The following is a 26,036-nucleotide window of genomic DNA, read 5'->3' as shown; positions in this document are numbered from 1 at the left end:
TAGCTGTACTCCGACCTTCACTTAACTTGTAAGGCTCACATGTAGCGGTTCTCTAACCTTCTGTTTTCTTGTAAGACTCCTATGAAGCGGTTCTTTAACCTTCGGTTTTTTTGTAAGACATATGCAGCGGTTCTCTAACCATATTCTTGTAAGACTCATGTAGTGGTTCTATAACTTTCTGTTTTATTGCGTGACTCATACAGTGGCTCCCAAAAGTGTTCGTACACTTTGGAATTTTTTAGTAAAATCAAGTATATTTTAGTAAATATTTTTTCCCATCATTCCTATGTCATTCTAAATACAACCCTGTAGTTTTTTCAAAATATTGACGGATCTTCTTTTTGAAATGGGTCAAAAAACGAAGAGACGGAGAAATAACACGCCACAAAAGTCATCGTGCACTCAAATATTTTCGAATAAATTCATGATTAAAATTATCATACGCCGTTTATTTAATATTTTTGCATTTTGTTGACCCTTAAAAGTCATTTGGCTTTAATTTTTTTGTTTATTTTTTCCTTAATATTGTGCTTATTACTTTAAAATGGCTGGTATTCGTAAAAAGCAACAAACACCATTCGAAATTTGATTTTTTTCCTCACGGTAGCGGTAAATTGGTTTAAAATGTCTCAAAATTAGATAATTTATACCATTCCATAGTAAAGTGCTAGATAAAATGCTTTAAAGAAAAGACTCGGACCGAAAACAAGGTAAGGAAAGGTCAACTGGCAAAAGTTAACTAAGCGTGATCGGAGATTTAAAGTTAAAAAAATTATGAAAAATACACATTTGAGTGCTGTAAATGTTTCTTCAGAGTTAAATGAAAAATTTTACGTTTAAATTTCACCTAAAATTGTTCACCAAGCTCTCTGATTAGCTGGATTAAATGGGACCTCTTTCCGCAGAAATTTTCTTGGTCGTGCGAAAAACAGAAAACTTACGCTTTTCGTCACAAAATCAATGATAAATAAGCTCAAAACGTTTTATAATTACGTCTTACTTACAGATAAAAATGAATTCAACATTTTTGGTTAAATTGTTGTATAACTGTAAGTAGAAGAAAAAATTTGGAACTTAATCTTAAGAACTTAGTTGGATCAGTTAATCAGGACGATGGAGGTGTTATAGTGTGAGGGTCATCATCAGGACTTGGTAGTTTGGAATTTTTTGATGAAATAGTGAATCATGCCGTTCCTTTAAATATTTTAAAACCCAATTTTAAACTCTTAGCCAAAAATTTGGTTATTGGAAACAACTTTTTTTTTTTTCAAGATACGATAAGAAGCACACGGTTTTCAACGTTTGCGTCTATTGCCTCGAAAATTGTCCTAAAGTTTAGAAAATACCCCTTCAATCTCCAGATTTGAACTCAATGCAACATATTTAGAGATATCTGGTGGCCAGATTACGAAAATACGGCTTTGAAACGAAAATAGAGCTAGAAACAGTAAGACTCAAAGTGTGGTTGAACACTTACTCAGAAATTACGCAAAAAAAAGAAATAGAAAAAGAATAAAATTTATTCCCAGACGTTTAAAAGGTGTTATGAATGCTGTATGATATTCTACTAAATAATAACTTAAAGTTAGATTATTCAATAATATATAGATATTTTTTAAAGTGTACGAAGACTTTTGTGAGATAAAATTTCCGGCACTTTTTGGTTTTTTATTTTAAAAGAAATAAGTTTTAATATTTTTCAAAAACTTTTCATGTAGTTTTGTTAAAAAGTGATCATAGATCTTATAATTAAATACCTATTCCGAAATATTTATTCTAACCAATGGATAGGGGCCAATTTCGCTGAAAGTCGTAGGTGTACGAACACTTTTGGGAGCCACTGTATGTATATGTAGCGATGCTTTAACCTTCCGTATTCAAGTAAGACTCATACGTAGCTGTTCTCTAAACCTTCTGCTTTCGGGTAAAGCTCATATATAGCGGTTCTATAATCTTCTGTTTTCTTGTAAAACTCCTATGAAGCGGTTCTCTAACCTACGGTTTTTTTTTTTTTTTTGTTAGACATATGCAGCGGTTCTCTAACCATATTCTTGTAAGACTCATGTAGTGGTTCTATGACCTTCTGTTTTATTGTGAGACTCATATGTATATATTGCGATACTCTAACCTTCCGTATTCTAGTAAGACTCATATGTAGCGGTTCTCTCACCATAAATGTTCTTGTAAGACTCAGGTGTAGCGGTTCTATAACCTTCTGTTTTCTTGTAAGACTCCTATGAAGCGGTTCTCTAACCTTCTTTTTTTTTTTTTTTTAAGACATATGCAGTGCTTCTTTAACCATATTCTTGTAAGACACTTGTAGTATTTCTATAACCTTCTGTTTTATTGCGAGACTCATACGTATATGTAGCGGTACTTTAACCTTCTGTATTCAAGTAAGACTCATATGTAGCTGTTCTCTAACCTTATCCTTTCGGGTAAGACTCATATATAGAGGTTCTATAACCTTCTGTTTTCTGGTAAAACTCATATATAGCGGCTCTCTCACCATAAATGTTCTCGTAAGACTCATATGTAGCGGTTCTATAACCTTCTGTTTTTTTGTAAGACATATACAGCGGTTCTCTAACCATATTCTTGTAAGACTCATGTAGTGACTCTATATAACCTTCTGTTTTATTGCGAGACTCATATGTATATAGCGATACTCTAACCTTCCGTATTCTAGTAAGACACTTGTAGTGGTTCTATAACCTTCTGTTTTATTGCGAGACTCATACGTATATGTAGCGGTACTGTAACCTTCTGTATTCAAGTAAGACACTTGTAGTGGTTCTATAACCTTCTGTTTTATTGCGAGACTCATACGTATATGTAGCGGTACTGTAACCTTCTGTATTCAAGTAAGACTCATATATAGCGGCTCTCTCACCATAAATGTTCTCGTAAGACTCATGTGTAGCGGTTCTATAACCTTCTGTTTTCTTGTAAGACTCCTATGAAGCGGTTCTCTAACCTTCGGTTTTTTTTGTAAGACATATACAGCGGTTCTCTAACCATATTCATGTAAGACTCATGTAGTGGCTCTATATAACCTTGTGTTTTATTGCGAGACTCATATGTATATAGCGATACTCTAACATTCCGTATTCTAGTAAGACTCATATGTAGCTGTTCTCTAACCTTCTGCTTTCGGGTAAGACTCTTATATAGCGGTTCTATAACCTTCTGTTTTCTGGTTAGACTCATGCATAGCGGCCCTCTCACCATAAATGTTTTTGTAAGACTCATATTTAGCGGTTCTATAACCTTCTGTTTTATTGAGAGCCTTATATGTAGCGATACTCTAACCTTCCGCATTCTTTTAAGACTCATATGTAGCTGTTCTCTAACCTTCTACTTTCGGGTAAGATTCATATTATAGCGGTTCTCTAACCTTCTGTTTTCTTGTAAGGCTCATGTAAATTTCAGACAAGCTGCGTACTTACTAGAATAAAATTATACTTTTGAAAGTTAAGACAATAAATAAGCGTATTTACCTTTTGAATGATCAGAATTATTACCTAAAAAGTCATTGATTTATTAATCATTTTTATTGCAAAATTCGATCTCTTTCCATCGATGTTTATTGCATATTTTGATTGATTTTTTTATAAAATCATGCACATTTTTGATCTTCATACAAACACCTATTGAGGATTTCGTAGCATTAGACCCAAATTATTAGCTTATAAATTTGGAAGATTAAAATTCAGTTCACAAGAAAATTGCTTCAATTCATGTGAAATACTTTTTAAGTCATTCGAAAATGTAGCAATTTTTTATTGCACAAACACCTTTTTGAATATAATGATACAAATTCAACTGCAGCATTTTTTGAAAATGGTTGAAAATGAGGTTTCAGAAGTGATTCAAAGCAAAAGGAGTATTAAATATCAAACTAAAGAACTTTTCCGGAGGGAGGGGGCAAAGAATATGTATTCAATATATTTCATAGGAAAAACGAGCTGATGTGTGCATCACATGACTTCCTTTTACTCCAATTTAAAGATAATAGTGCCTCGGAGGGAGCAAAAAAACACTTTAAATACTTTCATTCCAAGTCTGTTGCGAACCGAAGCAAAGAAAACGTTTTATGCAGATAAATTTCCCCAGTATTGGCAGTTTTAATGAGATTCAATGGTTAACTCTCTAAGTATGGCCAAATTGAAACCAGATTAAAAAAAAAAAAAAAAACACCAAATTCGTCGCCAAGTTGGTTACAAAACTTGGCGACCAAAAGCTTGGCGATATATTGCCAAGTGTTGGCCAAATTGTAGCACCGCTTGAGTTTACATTTAAATTAACAATGATTTTCCCCCAAAAAGGTGTAAAAGACCCCCCTTTGGAACATCCGAATACAACCAAAAGAGATGGTGCACAACTAGACCCCACTTGAAGTCTATGTGCCAAATTTCAACTTTTTAGGACATACCGTTCTTGAGTTATGCGATATACATACACACACGCACATACATACGTACATACGGACATCACGAGAAAACTCGTTGTAATTAACTCGGGGATCGTCAAAATGGATTCTTCAGGTGTCTATACGTTCTTAGGCATGTATATCCACGTGTGGTCGAGTTGAAAAAAAAGTTAATATTCATTCGGGGGCGAGCTAAATGGAAATAGGGGCCGATTTTTGAGTGAAATTTTTTTCGCGAATACAATACTTCCTTTTTTGTAAAAGGAAGTAAAAAAAAAACAACAAAATACATACAAAAATTCATGCAAAATACCGACAGCCCAGTTATCCCATCCAGGGACTGCAGTTTCTTCCTTGTTAATACTCATCAGTCTGGAGTAGGGAATAACCGAGTTGGATGCAGTATCATCTCATTGAAGCTGAGAGTGCCAGGAAACTGGTACATAAAGGAAATTTATCTCACCAGCGAGAGTTCGCAGACATGGCGCGGTTCAACTCGTAAATTAAAGCCTCCAGCTCGGTTATTTTCTATTCCAGACTGTTGTGTCCAAACAAGTATGAAATTAGTCTCTGAATGAGATAACTGGGCTGTTGGTTTATTGCATGTAGTTCTGTTTTAGCCCTTGCTTAAGGGCGGCAACTTATTGCTTACATACAAAAATTATTAATTACGTTATTTTTCTGAAACCAGGGATGGGGAGAGGTCAATTGACCTACACTGTTAAAAATTCAGGAAGATTTTCTGGTAATTGTTACTGTAAAATGGCGGACTTACAGCATCGCTCATTTTTTCGGTAATTTATACCGGAGAAATAAACGATCCCAGCTCCAATTGGTTGCTGTGGCCTACCGAAGAAACCGTAAAATTTTACACTAACATTTGATTTTTACGGTAATAGTTACTGGCAACATGGATGCCAGTACTGTCCGTTCTCGAAAGCGAAGACTACCACTCAGGACAGATTCCATTTCAAAAGGGGGCGATAGGTTGAGGATGGGCACTTACCGCTCGCACTTGCAGTCCTTTGAACACGTTGTTTTGCATTTACTTCCGGATTTCCCTCCCTATTTTGACAAAATCACAGCAGACCTGACGCATGCGCAAATTGGCGCTAAGTCTCGGCTTAGGAAAACGAACAGTAACAATTACCGTAAATTTTCCAGAAATTTTTTAACAGTGTACTTGATCGCCCAAATGCCGATTCTGCACAGGGGTTGTAGCATTTAAAGTACAATAAAAAGGAAACTTTCCAGTTGATTTTCAACGAAAAAAAAAAGCTAAATTCAAACCGTCAGGAAAATTAAAGATGATTTCACTATCGAAACCCGATTTCTTCCTTTTTTGTGGAGGCTTAACGTAATCATCGCCCAGTCTTGCTGAATGATACGCAGTTAGATAAGATTACCATCTCCCAAGAAAAAAGCATGAAGTGGATAACAGTTAAGATACGTTCGTCAGTAAGATACTGCTTTCCACGTGGAAAAGTAATTTCCGTTATGGTGCATATTTTAGAAGTTTTCATGCCATTTTCCGAAATACGCTCATTTTCTTCTGTTTAAAGTAAGTGGATAGCTAATTTATTCATTACTTTCGCTTTTGGTAATGCGTAATTATTGTTAAAACAAATAAAGTTTATGCATTCGCAATTCTAAAAATACCATGAGTGAAAAAGAATTAATTAGTCGGTTTGTTAGTTTATTCATTAATTTCGCTTTGGGTAATATATGAACGGTTTGTAATTTTTGTTAAAAAATAAGGTTCATGAATTCGCTATAGTAACTTCCTTCCAAAATACAATTTTAAAAATATCAAAAAGAATAAATAAATTAGTCGATCGCTAATTTATTCATTACTTTCGCTTTGAATAGTACGAACGGTTTGTAATTTGTTTTCTTTTTTCTTTTTTTTTAAAATAAGGTTCATGAATTCGGTATGGTAACTTCCTTCTATAATACAATTTAAAAATAACATAACTGAAAAAGAATTAATAAATTTGATTTGAATTAATAAATTTGATTAATTGGTCAATAATTTATTCGTTCACTTTCACTTCGGGTACTCCGACCAGAGAATGAACATTTTCCGCTGAAAGAGCAGTTCAGTTTTTATTAAAAAAAAAAAAAAAAATAACGTTTCATAAGTTTTTTTTCTCTGATGCATTGGCAACACTAACATTCTTTTACAGTACAAAATGAAATTCCTTTTCTTTTCGAAATGGAATATCTATTAAAGAAAATTATTTTGAACAAATTAAGAGAAAATATTACGAGATATTATATACGAGAAAGCACTAGAAACAACAAATGTTTAATAAGTCAATAGGACTAGTTTAAATAAACATTCCATATTTTCATTGACAAACAAACCATATTTTTGTTAACTGGGAGAGACCTGTTCATTTACTGGTTTGCTGTACTATTTTCTATTTAAAGCCCTGGACGACCTGAAGTAGAACCGTTAAAGTTCCTGTTTTTTTCTTTCTAATTACATAACTTACATCAAAAACCAGGTTTTTCAATTCCTCCGTTCGAGCGCTAATGGGTCAGCTAGTTACATAGAGTAAAGAAATTACATGGAGTAAAGAAATTACATAAAAAAATTACATAGAGTAAAGAAATTACATAGAGAGGCCCCGCTATTCGCAACTCCAACGAACTATAGGGGGCACTGTAGCCACTTTCTAATGGCGGACAAAAAAGGTAAAACAAACGCACGTGGTAACGAAGAAAATGCTAATAAGCCTAGTAAATTTTGTTCGTATGCATGATTTTTTCACTTTATTCTTCTTTTTAAATTAATTTTCAAAGACTTATTGATATTCTAGCCCACGTAGAAAGAAATGAGAATTCAAGAAGCATTACTAAACGTCAAAAATTAATGCAAATTACGTAGTTCGTAGTTCTAAGCAGCCATTTCCACGATGTTGAATTCGATATTTATCAATTCTTGATAAAACTAAAGAATAATTGTGGCGCGACAAGAATAGCAATTAATGCTAGATAATTTAATTATATGACATTACGAATTATTATCAAAAGAAGAAGATGATAATTCTTTGCCTTGCTTAGCTAGCGCTAATTGTTTTGCATTTGTAGCTGAGTTATTTTTCTCAAATTGCCGAATCGGTTAATTAAAAATTTTTCTGTTTCGTATATTTCTAATTTCTGAATTATGATTTAATTCTGTCATGCTATGCAAATCATCAACAAAATTCTCACGGATATATGGTGGTAGTTTTCTTTTTAATTGATCTACCATTATTTCTTTTTACTTATCGAATTCTGTAATCTTTCTACCATTTTATTCCATTCATGATAAAAAATAAAAATGGTTTAACTAAAATGCGGAATCTCGCCAAGGTTACTTAGCTCGCACAATACTAAAACTATAATCCTAAACAAATTTGGCGAAACCTTTCAGCTGAGAATAAAAGCAATAAAATAAATTCTTCCTCGGTTGAACATTTTTCATTTTGTTCTACGATAATATATTCAAGAAAATATTTTGCATACTGCCCATTCCAACTAAATGCTGGTGTAAAATATGGTTAGTTAAATTAATTTGAGATAAAAAAAACCCATATTCTAACAAATTCACACAAAACAATAAAATTTTTACCTGGTATAACGTTATCCAAGTTTGTCAATCCAGAGTTTTCTTGTGAACGCTTTCACCATTTCTCAATCAACTCACGTTTTATAAGGAAATAAGGAAAACGAACATTATTTTGAGAAGCTCGAGAATACTACTAAGGGACGAAATAATTTCTGTAGCAATCTAAGACACATCGATTGCGTTAATAAATACTCAGAACAAACTGCCTGCGTTTATGTTAACAGACATACGTGGAACGTAATGTGGCAATGTTTTAGTTTTTTCGGCAGTTTTGTAAATCACCGCAAGGTAGCGTATTCGAGCGCTGAAGTTGCGAATACTAAGAAATCGAAGCCGGAAGTTACACCGCTGTATCCCAAGATCCTTAGCTTCTTGCTAAATATAACTTAAGAAACATATTGATTCAAAACATTCCATTACCGAATCTCAATTGGTAGTTAACTCAAATTTAGAAAGTGTTGCAAGTTTATGAAGCACGTTTTTGAAATTGTATTAAAACATAAATTAAAATGCAAACCAATCCGCCAGCTACTTTATTCGGTCCCTTAGCGAGATTGATCAAAATCATTCTCGCGAAACGACCATGTTATCATTACCCCACCCATCATTGCACCACTGTATCCTATAATGGGGTGGTTTCCTTCAGTCAAAAGTACTACTTTTAGTCATTGAAATGGATAGAATGAGCAAAAAAAAATTACATGAACCCAGAAAATACTTTTATTTCCCCAACAGTTTTTTTAATTAATTTTTTTAAATGTCCGATTTTTCAAACAAGGCGTGGTCTTTATGACTTGACAAATGATGCAATTTAGCGCATCTTTCTACTACGTTTCCACGTAATGATAATCAAGCAGCGAATTAAAATTGCGCTCTACGCTTGCTATCAACCCTATCGTTACCAATACACGTGAGTAAAGATGCGAATTAAGTATTTTGTTCTGTGAATGGCAACACTGAATGGCATTTCATCAGTTGTGATGTCACACGACAGAAGTGTAAACAATGAAAGCGCACTGATTTAACTATTTTTTTAAAATATTAAACTCAAATAAATTATTTAAAAAATGGTCATATCCTATGTTTTTAAGCATGCTCTTTCAGAAAAAAATACTTTTAAAATTTTGGAAACGACCCCATTCCGGCTTCATTTTTATCTGCTTTTTTCCAATGACGGGGCCTTTCTATGTAAATTTCTTTACTCTATGGCTAGTTATCACCTTAATTTTTTTCCACAATTCGCAACTCCAATAAAATATAGGGAGCGCTGCAGCCACTGTCTAATGGCGGATGAAAAAGGTAAAACAAACAAATGCCGTAAGTTATAACTTGTTTTGACGCTTAGTGAATGACAGTAATTTTTCCTCGTGTTTGTGGGAAGCTTTCTTTTCTATTCTTCTGAAATTACATAACATCATAAATTGTCTGAATCCTGTAATTTACCCCAAAGAAAAACGTGGAATGGAATGTTTTACCTTTTTCTTTAGTATTGTTAATCACCGCAAGGTAGCGTATTCGAGCTCTGGAGTTGCGAATACTTAAAAACTTCAATATACTGCTTTAATATTTTTCAACAATTGCATGAATTCCCTAAATTATGTGTGGGAAAAGTAAACTGCTCGAGTATTTACAAGGTGTAAAAATTTAAGCGATGTTTTCACCAAACTTCCCAAATCGTCTGTACAGCTGCTCAGGCAAGCTAAATATAGATGACGTGCGTAAGCAGCTGTTTTATATTCACTGTATGTCTTAAAAAATTTTAGTTTTGGCTGTAACAGTTTCAGCATTATGGGCTGGAATATTTGCTTCCTGAAACGTTATTTCTTATGGTATGACAGACGAAAACTTTTTATGCGAAACCATTATTTTTATTAATATTTTATCTTTTCGTAATCACAGGTCAATCGAATTTATGATATACGTACATCTAAACCGGTCGGTCTGTATACGTGATCATAGCTGGAATACTATTACAAAAGGAAACTCCATAAAACTATGATCTTAAAACGCAGAAATTATTATTATTATTATTTTAATTATTAATATTATTTTTATTAATATTAATATTAATGAGATTATTATTATTAATACGAATATTATTATCATTATTTTTACTCATTTATTTATTTTATTTTGATTTTACACTGCAAATATCTCAACTTTCACAAGTATTGTTGGATCATCGGTTAAAGCATAACCTTAAAAAAAACTTAAGCCTTCCCCTACACTGATCCGAGTTGATAACATGAGATCTAAGTTTCCACTGTTCAGAAAAAGTTAATGGCCTAACAATGTAAGAAAGTATGTGCATACATTGAAATTTGACCTTGCAAAATTTTGTGAGAAACTATAGTTACGAGACGATCCAGAGTTTTGATGGAGGAACCTCAAACGGACCAAATATAGGAAAAGACTATTTTGAGGACTTCAGTTCTAAGAAATTGTAGCGTCAGAGTCCTAGGTCCCTTATTTTTGCGCAATACTATATTTATACATCTTCTTCAGACTTGTTTTGGCACATTTAAACAATGATCCCATACAAAACCAAAAATTGGATCAACTCCTGATTGCAGTTTGTAGTGGTCAAGATGCGAGAGAATCAGATGCAAAAAAAAAAAAAAAAAAAAGAAAGACCTGTAACCCCCAATTTCCCCAGTCAACTCTAATTTGAATTCTGAAACTTTGAATTCAAATTATGTTTTTCGCAATCACGAGTTGCGACAAGACCCTACTCATTGGAGTTATGGTTTCTAGAAACGGCTCCCCCCCCCCCAAGCTTATCCCTCCTCTTGGTTGGTTAAGTGTGTGTAGGTTTACGTGTGTGCTCGTAGGTGTGTGTGTGTGTGAATGTGTGTAAAGGCCCGCGCGTGTGTGAGTGTGAATGCGTTGAGCATGCGTGTGTAGGACATGGACGCCACCGTCCAGCAGAAGTTGATTCCGGGGGACAGTGCTCAGGACCAGAGGAGCCGTGCCGGTGGGCGGTGGTGCTGCAGAGGCCCCTAGTTCAAGTTGAAAAAGGAACCACAACATCAAGGACGGTCATGTGAGAACAATAAGCAATCGTGATTGCTCAAAAAAGGCAATCATATGTAGTCAAACACACGCACACAAATAAAATAAATAAATTAATTAACAAATAAAATAAAATAAATAAATAAATGCATTGACAGATTAGATAAATTAAGTAAAGCAAATAAGTAAATAAATTAGGAAATACGTAGATGATAGATACATGGACAGATAAAGTTTAATAGACAGTTAAAGAGTCGAAATTCTCGAAACTGGGTGCGACATCGAAGCTTTTGTTGAAGCATTGAAGTTTTCACCATCCATATGTTAAGTTCGATGTTAATTCATTGATGCTTCAATGTTTTCGATGCCGGTGATTCATCTCTATATAATTCAAGAAAAAGTAACGACAAAGAAATCGAAAGTCTGTTTGTGGCGCTCCTGCGTCCAGGCAACCCCATAGCACTTTCAGCCTTGAATTTTTGTACAAAATTACTTCGAGCGCCAGGAGTTAGCATCTGTTTTTCTTTCTTTTTTCCTATTTCGATTTTTTTTCTTATGAGTATTTTTTCAAGCTAAAATTTCACATAAAACGCCTGTTAACTCATAGGGATAAAAAAATTCCCACACCTCTTAACATCCTCTACCACTGGAAAGATTTTTTTTCTGCATCAGTTGAGCTTATTACAATTTTCTCAATTGATTAGAATAGCAGATGTAAGGGCTTTTTACTAAGCAAAAGATCTAGACTCAGATCAAAGCAAGACTGGAGCTAAAAAGCAAAATATTACGAGCCTACGAACATTTAAGCGGCTTTTCAAACGCACAAAACCGCTGTTTTGCTATGTACAATAGGCCTTTAAAGTGTGAAATTTGGTATAAGTTAGTTTGGACTCTAGAGGCGAGATTTCTTTAAAGTGTTTTTTATTTTTAAATAATTTCGTTAAACGTGTTTTTATCAAGTTCTTTTCGTCTTCTGGTTGGAGTGGGATCTTAGTATTTTTCTAAATTTAATAAACTTTTAACTGAAACCATTTTCTATGGCGGGAGCGCAACTTTTATTTTATTCTAATGCAGCACGTTTGTACCTGATTCTTCTTAAAAGACGCTTTGAATCTTCACGAACGAAATAAGATTGCGGAGCAAAACTCAGGGATTGGTGTGCGGCACCGAGCAGGGGCGGAGCCCTCTAATGTTTGAAAACAAGTTTAATAAAAATCTGTTACATTTATACTTAAGAGAATATGTACATAGTATAAAATGAAGTCCGCAAAAAGCGTCTGTGTGTTTGAACTCGCAAAACTCGAGAACTACCCGGCCGATTTCGATGAAATGTTCACAAATTGTTCCTTTAAGTCCTGAAAAGGTTTGCAGACCAGTTCGAAAAAAAATTCGATGAATAGTTCTTTTTTTATTCCAATTTAGGCCCAATTTTCTCATAAATTCCCGATTATGGGGGTGAAAAATTACTTGCACATATTAATATTATATACCGTTGGAAAGAGTAGAACTTTAAGCGTTCTACGCAATTTGTTTCAATGATCTAACTTAATTACGACGGGAGCTATTTGCATTTTTAGCTCGAATTTGTTTAGGCTTAGCTGAAATTTAGGCGCTACTTTCTTCAGTAAATCTATCAATAAACAGGGAAGGGATTGTCCCACAGTTCTCTTTTTCACAAAACTGAAAAGAGCGCCTTTTTTTACTCCAGATCTAACTCGACCTACGGTCGGAAGTTTAACCCTCTATCTCCATTAGAAAAAAAGTTACAAGCGAATTAAATGAAGTTCAAAAATCTGTTCTCTATACAAGTTTTTAACCATTTTATTTTCCGTGTCCACGGTAACGCTTTTTGAATCCATTGTTTATTTCCATCTTTCTCATTTTCAATTCTTAAACTTATTTTACTTTGTGTTTCCATGGTTACGCTTTTTAAATCCATCTTTCTCATTTAAATTTCTCAAAAGTATTTAAATATCTGTCATCATTGTTTGGAGGGGAAATTTTGCATGATGGTTTTGTTTTCTTTTATTTAAGCCTGATTGTTGAATATACGTCACTTGACACAATTTTTATTTTCAAAGTAGACCGGGCAAAGCCGGGCAACGCAGCTAGTAGTTTAAAAAGTTACAGCATTAATCGGTGGTTGTAACATTCATCTAGTTGAAAAGAATTTTCTCTATAGTGAGTTGTCTGAAAAGTAGACTTTATTGGAGATAAAAAACTAACAGTTTATTTTTCTGAAAAATGACAATATAAAATATTAGTGCTCAAACGAGAACAATTTTCTCCTTTAAGCAGATGAAATAAATACTGCTGTAATAAACATCCCTTTTACTCTATCTTACTGTCATTGATATGTATTTGAAACCATTGTGTCGTATTGGCATTATTTTATGCATTAGTTCTGCGATCAGTATCTGAAACACGCAACATTGCCCGATAAAATATTTTCATAAATATATCTTATTTAAACAGTATTGAGACTTCGCGGGCGAGCAGGTAAAACAAAGACAGATAATCGCAACAGCAAACAACGGGTCACACACAAAAGGCCTTAACTCTGTTTGATCAGAGAGGTTCGTTTTGGGCAAAGGAATAGAGATGAAACACGTTAGTACGTCACGTACGAGAATGACGTTTCAGTTAAAACGTCAGAAATAGAAAACAGGGCCGCCTCGATGGGAGATCATGGGAGGTCGCTGTGACCTCCCAAAAACTTACATATTCGGCGAATTTTTGTCTGATTATTCGGCAAATTTGGACACAACATAGTGAAATTTCAATTTTCAAAAAAAAAAAAAAAAAAAATCTCGCCAATTGGCTTGTACCCATGTTGCGGTTCCACGTTATGATAATTTCGTATCTCGCCAATTGGCTTGTGCCCATGTTACGGTTCCACGTTATGATAATTTCGTAATTTACTCGTCCATCTTATGATAATTTTGTTCTTAAAATTGGAATAGAACAAGAACCACATCGAATTTTCGAAAAATCGCTTCGAGGTGCACACCCCTATGCTACAAACTAACTTTGTGCCAAATTTCATGAAAATCGGCCGAACGGTCTAGGTGCTATGCGCGTCACAGAGATCCTGACAGACAGAGAGAGATCTGGACAGACAGGGATACTTACAGAGAGAGAGATCTGTACAGAGAGACTTTCAGCTATATTAATAGTAAAGAAAAATGAAATTTATTTTTATTATATTTTGCCAGTTTGTTATCAGAGGCATGCAAATATGAGAAATTAAAGATGCTTATACCCAAATCGTGACATAGTGTTTAAAGCTGTTTTATTACTTTCAAAATAATTGTTTTTATACCAGTGTTTAAATGTTTATCAAAGCTTAAAAACAATTATGGATAAGAGGTTTAAAATTTTTGTATTGATATTTTATACAAAATACCGAGCTGCTTCGCAAAATTTCAAAATGCTCCTCAAAATCCCCACAGATGCTCCTCAAATAGTTTCTACAAGGTTGGCAACCTTGTAGACAATGATGGTATGCTGAATTCATTTTTTCATTCGGTAAAATTCGAAGCAGCTTCATTCAGAAAATTGAAAATTTCCCCCGATCAAAAAATTTTAGTTCGATTCGGCCTAAAACAAAAAAACATTGTGCCATTCTGCCAACAATTCATTTTCATCGTCTCTTAGTTGTTTAAAAGTAAAGATTTGCATAGAATTAAGACTAGCGATGTGCCGGATCGTTAAAAAAGTAGATCTACTGATCCGGATCATTAATACAAAGATCCGCGGATACGGATACGGATCTCAAAATGTTTTTGCCCAATTCAACTATCCAAGTGTAAAATTTATTACGGAAGATATCCCCGTCATAATAATAACAGTTTCTTTAAAAAATGTCATCTACGGCGAAAATATAATAAAGACTATGATTTATTACTCTTTAAAGAAACCTCCGTTAAAATTGAGGGAGAGTTAATAGGAACGGGTCAGCGCTGCATTAATGCTTGAATAGAATGTGAAAAATTATTTCTAGCTTGCTCGGTAGATGTAGGATACAGGAGCAAAAGTATAAAGCTGCTACTGGATAGGCTAAACATAATATTTCGCATTTTATTTCAACATAAATGCGGCGCTGACCCATTCCACCCAAATTAGTCCGACTGACGGAATAACAGAGCCGGGGTCACCTTTACAAACAGTAAATAGAGAATTTTGTCTTACTTTTTTTGAAGGATGATGAGAAAAACCAAAACGAAGAATAACAGAAACCCCGAATCAATAGCAAAAACTAGTATTAAACTTTAAAAAAAAAAAAAAGCATATCTCAGAGCGTCGTTGGCTCTGAAATGATACCTTATAAATTAAATAAGGGATAAAACCTAATTTAAACGGAATTTAGGAGTCTTTTATTCAAATATTTAAGAATTTTTAGAATAGAAAAGATCCGTTTAAGATCCGTCAAAAAAGTAACGGATACGGATGCGGATAAAGATCTTTATTTTTCCTCAGATAGCCGGAACATCACTAATTAAGACACGTGTAGGGATTATCCTGATTCATATGGATTTATCGGATTTATCCGTGCAGATTGGAAACCAATAGATTATCTTGTTTTTGTGTATTATTCGCGGCTTTAACAATTAAAAATATTTTTTTGTGAATTTTTCAAGCATTTATTATTTGTGTACTGCAGAGATAAACATGTGAAAACTATGAATGTGCTACATGGGTTGCTGTGATACAGTAAGATCAGCTATTTTTGGGATAGCACCAGGGCTGTAGTTAAGAGGGGGTGCGGGCACCGTCCCCCAAATTTATTACTTTTTTATTATTAAAATAATGCAAATGTAATGTAAATTGAATTCAAACCATCTTTTCTTTGTGTGAATCCCTCCACATCTCAAAGCGAGTTATTTCTCCAACTGTTTTTTTTTTTCTTTTTCTTCCAACTATTGCACCATACAACAAAAGCATGCTTTACGACGCTTTTAATCTTCTAACTGGGCATGAGGATGTCCTAAAAATCATTGGATGTGAGAAAAGGGAGAGAGCAGTTGGGTTCAAGAAAAGCATAGAGGGCTAATAAAGGACCAAACATTTAATTTTTACGACCCTACGATTCTTTCCAAATTGAAGGTATTGTTTTATAAAGGGATAGTTCGGAGCTATTGATTTCTTCCTTTATGGAATACTAGTGGTACCCGCACGGCTTTGCCCGTAGTAGAAAATTAAAAGGTCCTTTGGTTCGCCTGTATATCTACAAATAATGTATGATGAATTTCTCGCCAATTGGCTTGCCCATGTTACGGTTCCACGTAATGATAACTTGGTAATTTACTCGTCCATCTTTTGATAATTTTGCTCAGGAAAATGTTCTTAAAATTGGAGTAGAAAAAGAACAAAATCGAATTTTTGAAAAATCGCTTCGCGGTGCACACTCCCATGCTACCAACTAACTTCGTACCAAATTTCGTAAAAATCGGCCGTACGGTCTAGGCGCTATGCGCGTCACAGAGATCCTGACAGATATCCAGACAAAGAGACTTTCAGCTTTATTATTAGTAAAGAAAGATAAAGATGAGTACAATTAAACCTTAAATGAAGTTGACTTTTTGTGATTAGCAATGAAGAGGAAAACCGCTGTTCGGTCAGCTTTTTCAAGGAAATGGAATAATGATGACGTCGAATGATCCCTGAATGAAGCATACTTTTTGAACAGTGAAATATATTTTGTAAAAAACCCCGTAAATCAGCTGATATATTTGTTTGAAAATAAGTGGCCCTGGGGAAAAACCCCTTCAGTCAAACGTTCAAATGCATGTTTTTTCAAAATTAGCTTATTTTGGTTGACGGGGTTTTCCTCCCTGCACCCTTCAAATATTTAGCAAGAATAATCCCCAAAATGCCAATATTTGAAATATATTTTGAACTTGACAAGCGTTAACATTGTTTATAGTCTTGACATTCTCATGAACGTACTAAAAAATTTATAATTTTTAATTAGAAGAAAGAAAGAAATAGACAAGTATTCAAAAATTATGAATACATCAGGGGTGCCCCCTAAGGGCAAGGAGCATCCCTTCAATATCGCGGAGACCCCACCCCAAAAGCAAGAGTCCCCCAAATAAGAAAAATACCCCTCACCCCTAAAAATTTCAATGGCGCAGTCTGCGTCATTGAAATTTGGTTGGCACCCCTGAATACATTGCTAGAAACTTTCTTCAAGACATCGAAAAGCTAAAATATGACTTATCTTATATAATAAAAAGCTGAGCGTATGTACCTATGTATCTATGCAGTCATCTATGCATCTATGTTCGAGTTACTTCTCCCGAACGACAGTGAACTGACCATCGAACCAGGTATCGATGGATTCGTAATCTTCCCGTCTTTATGTTTGGCTATTTAACATAATCCTTCGATAATAATTAGAGGAGATATCAATTAAAAACTATATATTAATTATGACACATAGATTTCGACATAAAATCCATATTTTTCGAAGGCTTTCCTTCATTCAAATTATTATTCAGTGCTTTATCTCAACTTTCCGCAACAATGCTTTTATTAAAATTTATAGTTTGAAGAAAATCATTGAGATGAAATTCGCAACTCCAACGAACTATAGGGGGCACTGAAGTCACTGTCTAATGGCGGACTTAAAAACTAAAACAAACGCACATGGTAACGAAGAAAATGCTAAAAGTGTTGTGATTTTTGTTCGTACGTATGATTTTTTCGCTTTATTCTTTTTAAATTAATTTTCAAAGTCTTGTGGATATTCTGGCCCACGTAGAAAGAAATGAGAATTCAAGAAGCATTACTAAACGTCAAAGATTAATGCAAACTACGTAGTTCGTAGTTCTAAGCAGCTATTTCCACGATGTTGAATTCTATATTTATCAATTCTTGATAAAACTAAATAATAATTGTGGCCTGACAAGAATAACAATTAATGCTAGAAAATTCAATGTGACATTACAAATTGTTATCGAAAGAAGATGATATTTTTTTGCCTTGCTTGGCTAACGATTATTGTTTTCCATTTGTAGCTGAGTTATTTCTCTCGAATTCCCGAATCGGTTAATTTAAAAATTTTCTGTTTCGATTTTTCTAATTTCTGAGTTACGATTTAATTGTGTCATGTTATGCAAATCATCAACACAATTCTCACGGATATATGGTGGTAGTTTTCTTTTCAGTTGATTGACCATTATTTCTTTTCACTTATCGAATTCTGTAATCTTACTACCATTTTATTCCACTCATGATAAAAATTAAAAATGGTTTAACTAAAAACGCGAAATCTCGCCAAGGCTACTTTGCTCGCACTATACTGAAACTATAACCCTAAACAAATTTGGCGAAATCTTTCAGCTGAGAATAAAAGGAATAAAGTAAATTCTTTCTCGGTTATTCATTTTGTTCTACGATAATATATTCAAGAAAATATTTTGCATACTGTCCATTCCAACTAAATGCTGCTGTAAAATATGGTAAGTTTAATTAATTTAAGATTAAAAAAAAACCCATATTCTTACAAATTCATACAAAACAATAAAATTTTTTACCTTGTATAACGTTATTCAAGTTTGTTAATCCAGAATTTTCGCTTTCACCAATTATTAAAGAAATAATGAAAACTAACATTATTTTGAGAAGCTCGAGAGTACTACTAAGGGACGAATTGATTTCTGTAGCTGAAAGCAAACTAAGACACATCGATTGCGTTAATAAATACTCAGAACAAACTGCCTGTGTTTACGTCAACAGACACACGTGGAACGCAACGTGGCAATGTTTTAGTTTCATTTGCAGTTTTGTAAATCACCGCAAGGTAGCGTATTCGAGCGCTGGAGTTCCGAATATCTGTTGCCATTTCTTGTCTCGAATATGAGCAAATAAAATTGTGGGTTTTATTTTAAAGGCTTCTCCTGTAATCCGGGGATTTAAAATGTTTACTTTTTGGTTATTTTTCCGAAATCTGCAGCAAAATTTTAGTTTTTGAGCAATCACGATTGCTTATTGTTCTCACTTGACTGTTTTTGGCGTTCCTTTGATTTTTCCCACCGCCACCCTCCGCACCATCACCGTCGACGGGCTCCTCACGATGCTGCACCTCTAGCGAAAGCCGTCTCCAGGTTGCATCCATGTCCTACTCACACGCACATACATACACAACTACCTACACACACAAACACATACACACACATACACCTACACACATACACACACCTACACCTACACACATACACAAACACATACACACATACAAACACTTATATACACGTATACATACAGACATCCACACATACATACATAAAAACATACACACACACACACATACACAACTACCCACACATTCATGCATGCACACAGACACAAACACATATGCCTACACACACATACCCATACCCCCCACACACATTCATACACACATACACATAACCCCTACCACACAAACACATACCCCCCCCCCACACAAACACACTCGTGATTGCGAAAAACATAATTTGAATTTAAGATGTCAAAATTCAAATTAATTTTTTTTTGTTCAAGCCTAATTGTTGAACACGCGTCACTTGACATAACATTTATTTTCGAGGTGGACTGTGCAATCGTGCGAAGCCGGGCGACGTAGCTAGATTTACATATTATTACAATCTATCATGTAGGCTGCAATAAATGAGTAATTATTCAGAACTGTCGGGTTGTCATTGTAAATTAAAAGCAGAGTTTGAATAAATGGATGATACTTTCCGGCCGGAAATCCAGAAGGAATGCTTCAAAATGGGAAGTTATGAACAGAAAACGGAAATCGCATTTGTTTGACGTCAGAAAGAGGAACTTCTCTAACAGCCTCGGAAAGTTCACAGAGATGGAATTCAACTCTGCAAAAAGTGATTCATTCTCAGCAATTAGTGCTCACCAATTAGTGCAATAAATTCTTGCTGCATTTTAATCTTGCCATGCTTAACTAAAACCCTTTTTTACTAAGATTAACATATTTGATGAAAACACTCCTAAATAATAAAATTAAATATCTATTCACAGAAATATTTTAAAGGATTACCAAGAGCATTGCTTTCTTTGCCTTCTTTTTCGATGCTGTGTCAAATTGATGTTTGTATGGAATGTACTTAATTTCTTTTTAGAAACAACTAGTGGTACCCGCACAGCTTTGCCCGTAGTAGAAAATTAAAAGGTCATTTGGTTCGCCTCTATATTTGCAAAAATTGGATGATTATTTTCTCGCCAATTTGCTATGTTCATTTGCTTGCCCATGTTACTGTTCCACGTTATGATAATTTCGTAATTTAGTCGTCCACGTTGTGATAATTTGGTCGTTAAAATTTTCTTAAAATTGGAATTGAAAAAGAACAAAATCGAATTTTCGAAAAATCGCTTCGAGGTGCACACCTCCATACTACAAACTAACTTTGTGCCAAATGTCATGAAAATTGGCTGATCGATCTAGGCGCTGTGCGCGTCACAGAGATCCAGACAGACTTTCAGCTTTATTATTAGTAAAGATGAATAATTAATCTCCTTCAATGTGCTGCGGGAAGAGTTCGACGAGAGGGGCATGTAACAAGTTATGGTTAGTTCAAATTTCGGTCGAGATAAGTTTTGTTAAAAAGTTTCGAAAAACATTGTCTTCCAAAAAATGAAATGTTAGGTTTTCTGCGACAAGTACAAAAAATCGTAAAAAAACGGCTTTAGAATTACAACTAAAAATTGGGATTGAAGACACGGGTTTCTGGGTCACAAGGAACTGCTCTTTCAATGCAAAACTATGATGGGTGAAAAGACATCGACAAATGAAGAGCTTTTGACTTCGGATACTCTTACCTGGATTACTTTTTAGTTTGGAGATTTCACTCATTTTGCAGCTGTTTCCCAAGAATATTTAGTTTGTTTCGATATTGTTATACATGATAAAAGAAAAAAAAATCAATTTTAAATGATGCATTGGTTTTATCCAGATTGAGACATTTGTTATTACGAGTTTTCAACTGATATACATAGATAGTCGTTTTTTGAAGTCTCGCTGTGTTTTCGAATTTCTTTTTACGTTTCTACTTAACTTTCGGTCATACATACAAAATAATAGGCAATTCAGAAAAACATCACACCACTGAAAAGCAAAAGCACAATTAGGGTACATATATACAGTGTTGCCAGATGGTCAAATCCAGATTTCCCCAATTCCCTTCCAACTTTTCCCCAAAAAGCGATGTTTTCGACCAAAATTCCCCAAATGCAAAAAAAAATTTTCCACTAATATTTTCATAAAATGAATAGACTTCCTCTTATATTTTTGTCTCTTGAAATTTTTTTTTCCCCCAAATAGCCAAATTTTCTTATAAAATTCCCCAACTTTTTTTTCTTTCACATTTTCACTTTTTTTTTTTTGTCTTCTTTATCTTTCTTTATCTTTACTAATAATAAAGTTGAAAGTCTGTCTGGATATCTCTCTGTCCGGATCTCTTTCTGTCTGTCAGGATCTCTAACGCGCATATAGCGGCAAGACCGTTCGGCTGATTTTCATGATATTTGGCAAAGAATTAGTTTGTAGCATGGGGGTGTTTTTGAACATTTGATTTTGTTCTTTTTCTATTGCAATTTTAAGAGCATTTTCCCAAGCAAAATTATCATAAGATGGACGAGTAAATTACCAAGTTATCATAACGTGGAACCGTAACGTGAGCAAGCCAATTTTCGAGAAATTCATCATGCATTATATACAGGGGGATCAAAAGACCTTTTAATTTTCTACTACGGGCAAAGCCGTACGAGTGCCACTAGTCATAAATACAAGCGCCTGACCGAGAGATAAGAAATAACCATTTTTTTTCCTACTCGCATTTACTACTCTGCTTCTGTATGTATATTTAAACTATGATTTTTGTATATATTTATCCAAGAACACTCTTCATCACACTTATTTTTACCTGTTTCACGTATCAACTAGTTACTCACGCAGAACATTAATGCGAATTCCAATAGCATATTATTCCACATAATGCGAAATGCGAATTCCATAAAGTTCAGCAAAGCTAACCCAACGCTGTTTGACACAATCAATGTTCCCACTACTTCTTGATGCGAATTTAAATACGAAAAAAGTTCTTTTTTTCCCCCGAGGTTTTTTTTCCCCAGGTTTTCCCCAAGGAAAAAAAATTTCCCCAAAGAATTCCCCTCAAAACCCATTTCCCCAAAATTTCCCCAGAGAGCACCAGATTTCCCCAAAATGGGGAAATTTTCCCCAATCTGGCAACACTGCATATATAACACATTACGTGCTCTAATAGTACTTTTTCACTATTTCTACCAATAGTGCTTCTGTGATTTGCCAGTGAAAAGCAAAATAACTATTTGAGCACATATCTATAAAAGCACAAGTTAACTTTGGGTTCTCCACAAGTGGAAACTATTGTCGTCATTGCCCAAATTTGATCTGGATCCGTCTCTGAAGAAATAATTTTGAGCATGCATGCAGTTAAAAAGAATGACTACTGACGCGGGTACATGGATTTAAGCGCGCGTTTTGCGCACTGAAAGCTTGTGTCAGTAATAACATAGAAGAGTAGGGCTTAATTTGCGTGGGCGCTCACGGGAGCTAAGCTCCGGCAATTCTGACCAGTTTAATGAGAATTTTCACTTGTTCAACGGAATTATTACTCATTAACTATGCTCTGAATTTACGCATTAAAATAACTAATATTTACTCATTAAAATAAGCTCTGAAGACTATACTACATGCTGCAGGTAAAGGGCAGCAACTGCAACTCTTTTATTTTTATTTTTATATATATTTATTTATTTTTTTGAATTTTTGTCATCTATTGTACGTTATCTTTATTGTACAAGCTCGCTTATTTGGTTTCCGTTGAAAAACACGTCAAATTCCAACACTTTCCTATTGTTAGTATTGAATCCACCACACATTTCTTCAAATATCTGGAAAACTCATTTCTGCAGATACTGCCGTTTACCAGTACACGGCAGTATAGGGCTCCCAACGGGGGGGGGGGGGGCTGCTAGGTAGGGAGGAAGGTAATGGCCCATACTGCAACATTAAAAGTTCCGGCGGCTGTGTATTCAGGGGTGTTTTTCACCGTTTTTTTGCGGTGGGAGGGGGGGGGGGGTCTCGTTTTTGGAATGTTTTCTTGGTATTGGAGGAAGGCACCCCTCGCTCCCAGACTTCTTTAGTTGTAAATTAAGCCCTGTGGAAGAGCATAAAAGTTAATCAAATGTTGATTTTTTTATGAAGAGGGAACATTTCCGGGCCTATTGGCCGTGATCTAAATGAAAACTAAAAAAAACCAAACGTTTCGTCGAGCTCTGCGGCTCACATCATCGGTGGATGGATTCGAAGTGACTGAGAATGTCACTGATGATGTCACTTGATGTCATGACTGATGATGTCACTTGATGTCATGACTGATGATGTCACTTCGAAGTCAGCCACCGATGATGTCAGCCGCAGAACTCGACGAAACGTTTGGTTTTTCTTCGTCTTCATTTAGACCACTGCCAATAAGCCCGGAAATGTTCCCTCTTCATAGTGTTAAGAGTTTGTGATACAACTTCAAACTTTATTTAAATGATGGCACAGTTCTTGAGAAAGACACAGGAGATTTATTTACAGCTATGTACAGGAAATGCAGTTGCAACTGCTAAATCAACCATAGCAATTAAGCAAATATCAATGAACACTGTAAACTCAGCGGTTACACACGTATTTACATCCAAATACGCAAAAATACAGCTCAAAGGCTTCACAAAACAGAGCTAATACATGCTCTTCAGCGCACCGCTGACACGATTCACAAGCAAAATCTAACTCGAGACTCACCCATCCCGCCATCGGCTGTGGCTATTTATAAATTCTAGAGAAGTTTCCACAAAATTCGAAATGCTTCTCGTATTTTCTTTTTATTCATTCACGAATCTTATCAATGAAAAAATAGGGGGACCGTATACTTCAGTCGAATGTTAGGGGGTTGTATGTACATTACAAGAAGCTATTTACAGGTTACGTTACCAAGATAATTTTAGTTGCAAAATAATTGAACAAACGCCTAATTTAGCCAGATTACAACGAATTAATCACAAAAATAATTGCTATTTACAGAATTTGTAACAATATTGACGCCGGCCGTGAAAGCCTTAAGCAGTTTTGATTTTTCTTTGAGCAATCACGATTGCTTATTGCTTTCATTTCACTGTTTTGATGTGCTATCATTTTATTTTCCCGCCAGCACCCTCTGCAGTACCACCGTCGACCTGCTCCTCACGATGCTGCTCCTCTAGCGAAAACCGTCTCCAGGTTGCATCCATATCCTACATTAACACGCATACATACACGCACGTACAAACAAACACATACACACGCATACATACACGCACGTACAAACAAACACATACACACACATACATACACCTACACACATACACAAACACATGCATACACACGCATACATACAGACACCTACACACAAGTACCCACACACTCATGCCTGCACACAGACACAAACACACACGCCTACATACACACACACTCGTGATTGGGAAAAACATAATTTGAATTCCAGATGTCAAAATTCAAATTAGTTTTTAATTTTTTTTTTTATTTTCAGGACTTCGACGGATACGACAGCATCCAACTGCTCAGCATAAGCGAGATAATCGAGAACTACTACCAGATGCTGAAGAAGGCGATGGAGGCGACCGCATTGCAAATCAGCGGCGTAAGTGTCCTTTTAACTCATGTCCATAGGGTGACAGCCTCCTTCCTCGTGGTACATTCTTTTTCTTCACAGAAGAATGCTTTCGACGGAAGTTTGCCAGAGGATGTTGCGAAGGATTTGGTGCAGTTTTGCGAGAAGAATCACATGTCGCCCTTTTCACAAGCTCTGGCGTAAGTGGCTTACATAACTTGTTTGGGGGCCATTCATTAATTACGTAAGGCTGATTTTGGCAATTTTTGGCTCCCCCCTACCCCATGTAAGGATACGTAAGATTTTTCAAACTCCCCCCCCCTATTCTTACGTAAGCTTCCATTTCGCTTTTAAAAATAATAAAATTTTATTAGAAAAGCATCAGTAACACTAAAACTCCCAAGATTTTTTATTTTTCAAATATATTATAGATGCGATACTAATTAAAAATAGAACATAACATACATAGTGCGATTATATTATTACATTTTACACTATTTATTCTTTGTAAAACAAGTAAAAAACAGCTCATCTTAATACGTTTTTACCTTCCAGACGCAAATGAAATATGATCGCTGACAAACCACTTGACAGAAGCGATTTCTAATATAAAATATCGATTTGGAAAATATTACGTATGAATGGTTTTGACCCCCCCCCCCCCCGCCCCCAACGTGAGGGTATGTAGACATTTTTCTAACCCCCTTGGGGCCCTTACGTAATTAATGAGTGACCCATTTCAATTTGTTTTTCTGCATTTCACTCGGCGTGATTACATAGCAGGCGTTTTTTTCCCCTTTCAAATAGTAAAAGAACTTGAATTCGTTATTCCGTGTTTCTAAAAGTTATACTTTTGCTTGAGATTCAGTCTGTCTTTTCAGGTTTCTTATTCACAAGGTCTGATTAATGAATAGGCGGACTAGACCGTGGCCTAGGATCAGGGTTGCCAGATTTAAGAACAGTAGATACGGGACGACTTCTAGGTGTGAAAAGGAGGGGGGGGGGAGATATTTTTGAGATTGAGTGCAATCACTGGTTGTGGTGTATTTTCAAGGAGGGATAAACAACAATGTTTTTATAGCTTTCCGAAGATTCCTCTCAGTATGTTTATGGGGGAGTACAATTTTGGAGGAACTATATCTCAGAGAATAAAGCAAGCAATAGAACGATGTTCAGTGTACAGATCGACCTTGATAGGAACAGGTGCTAACTATTTTTTTCCAAGCTATTTAGGGGCCTCTAAATTGCTAAAATTGTCAATGATTAAAATTGTAAGTTT

At 35.1% G+C, this 26,036-nt stretch overlaps 1 protein-coding gene across 1 annotated transcript in view; it reads left to right on the top strand.

Moving 5' to 3' along the window:
* LOC129220266 (uncharacterized) overlaps positions 1 to 26,036 on the top strand; it is a 75,096-nt gene that overhangs the window by 6,479 nt on the left and 42,581 nt on the right. The window contains exon 2 of the mRNA XM_054854653.1: positions 24,677 to 24,957. Within this exon, the coding sequence (XP_054710628.1) occupies positions 24,677 to 24,957 (281 nt within the window). The remainder of the gene's footprint in view (positions 1 to 24,676; positions 24,958 to 26,036) is intronic.

This window comes from Uloborus diversus, chromosome 1 (genome assembly GCF_026930045.1).
Source record: "Uloborus diversus isolate 005 chromosome 1, Udiv.v.3.1, whole genome shotgun sequence".
Taxonomy (NCBI): domain Eukaryota; kingdom Metazoa; phylum Arthropoda; class Arachnida; order Araneae; family Uloboridae; genus Uloborus; species Uloborus diversus.
The sequence above is the reverse complement of the archived record's forward strand: the minus strand, read 5'-3'. Positions and strand labels throughout refer to the sequence as shown.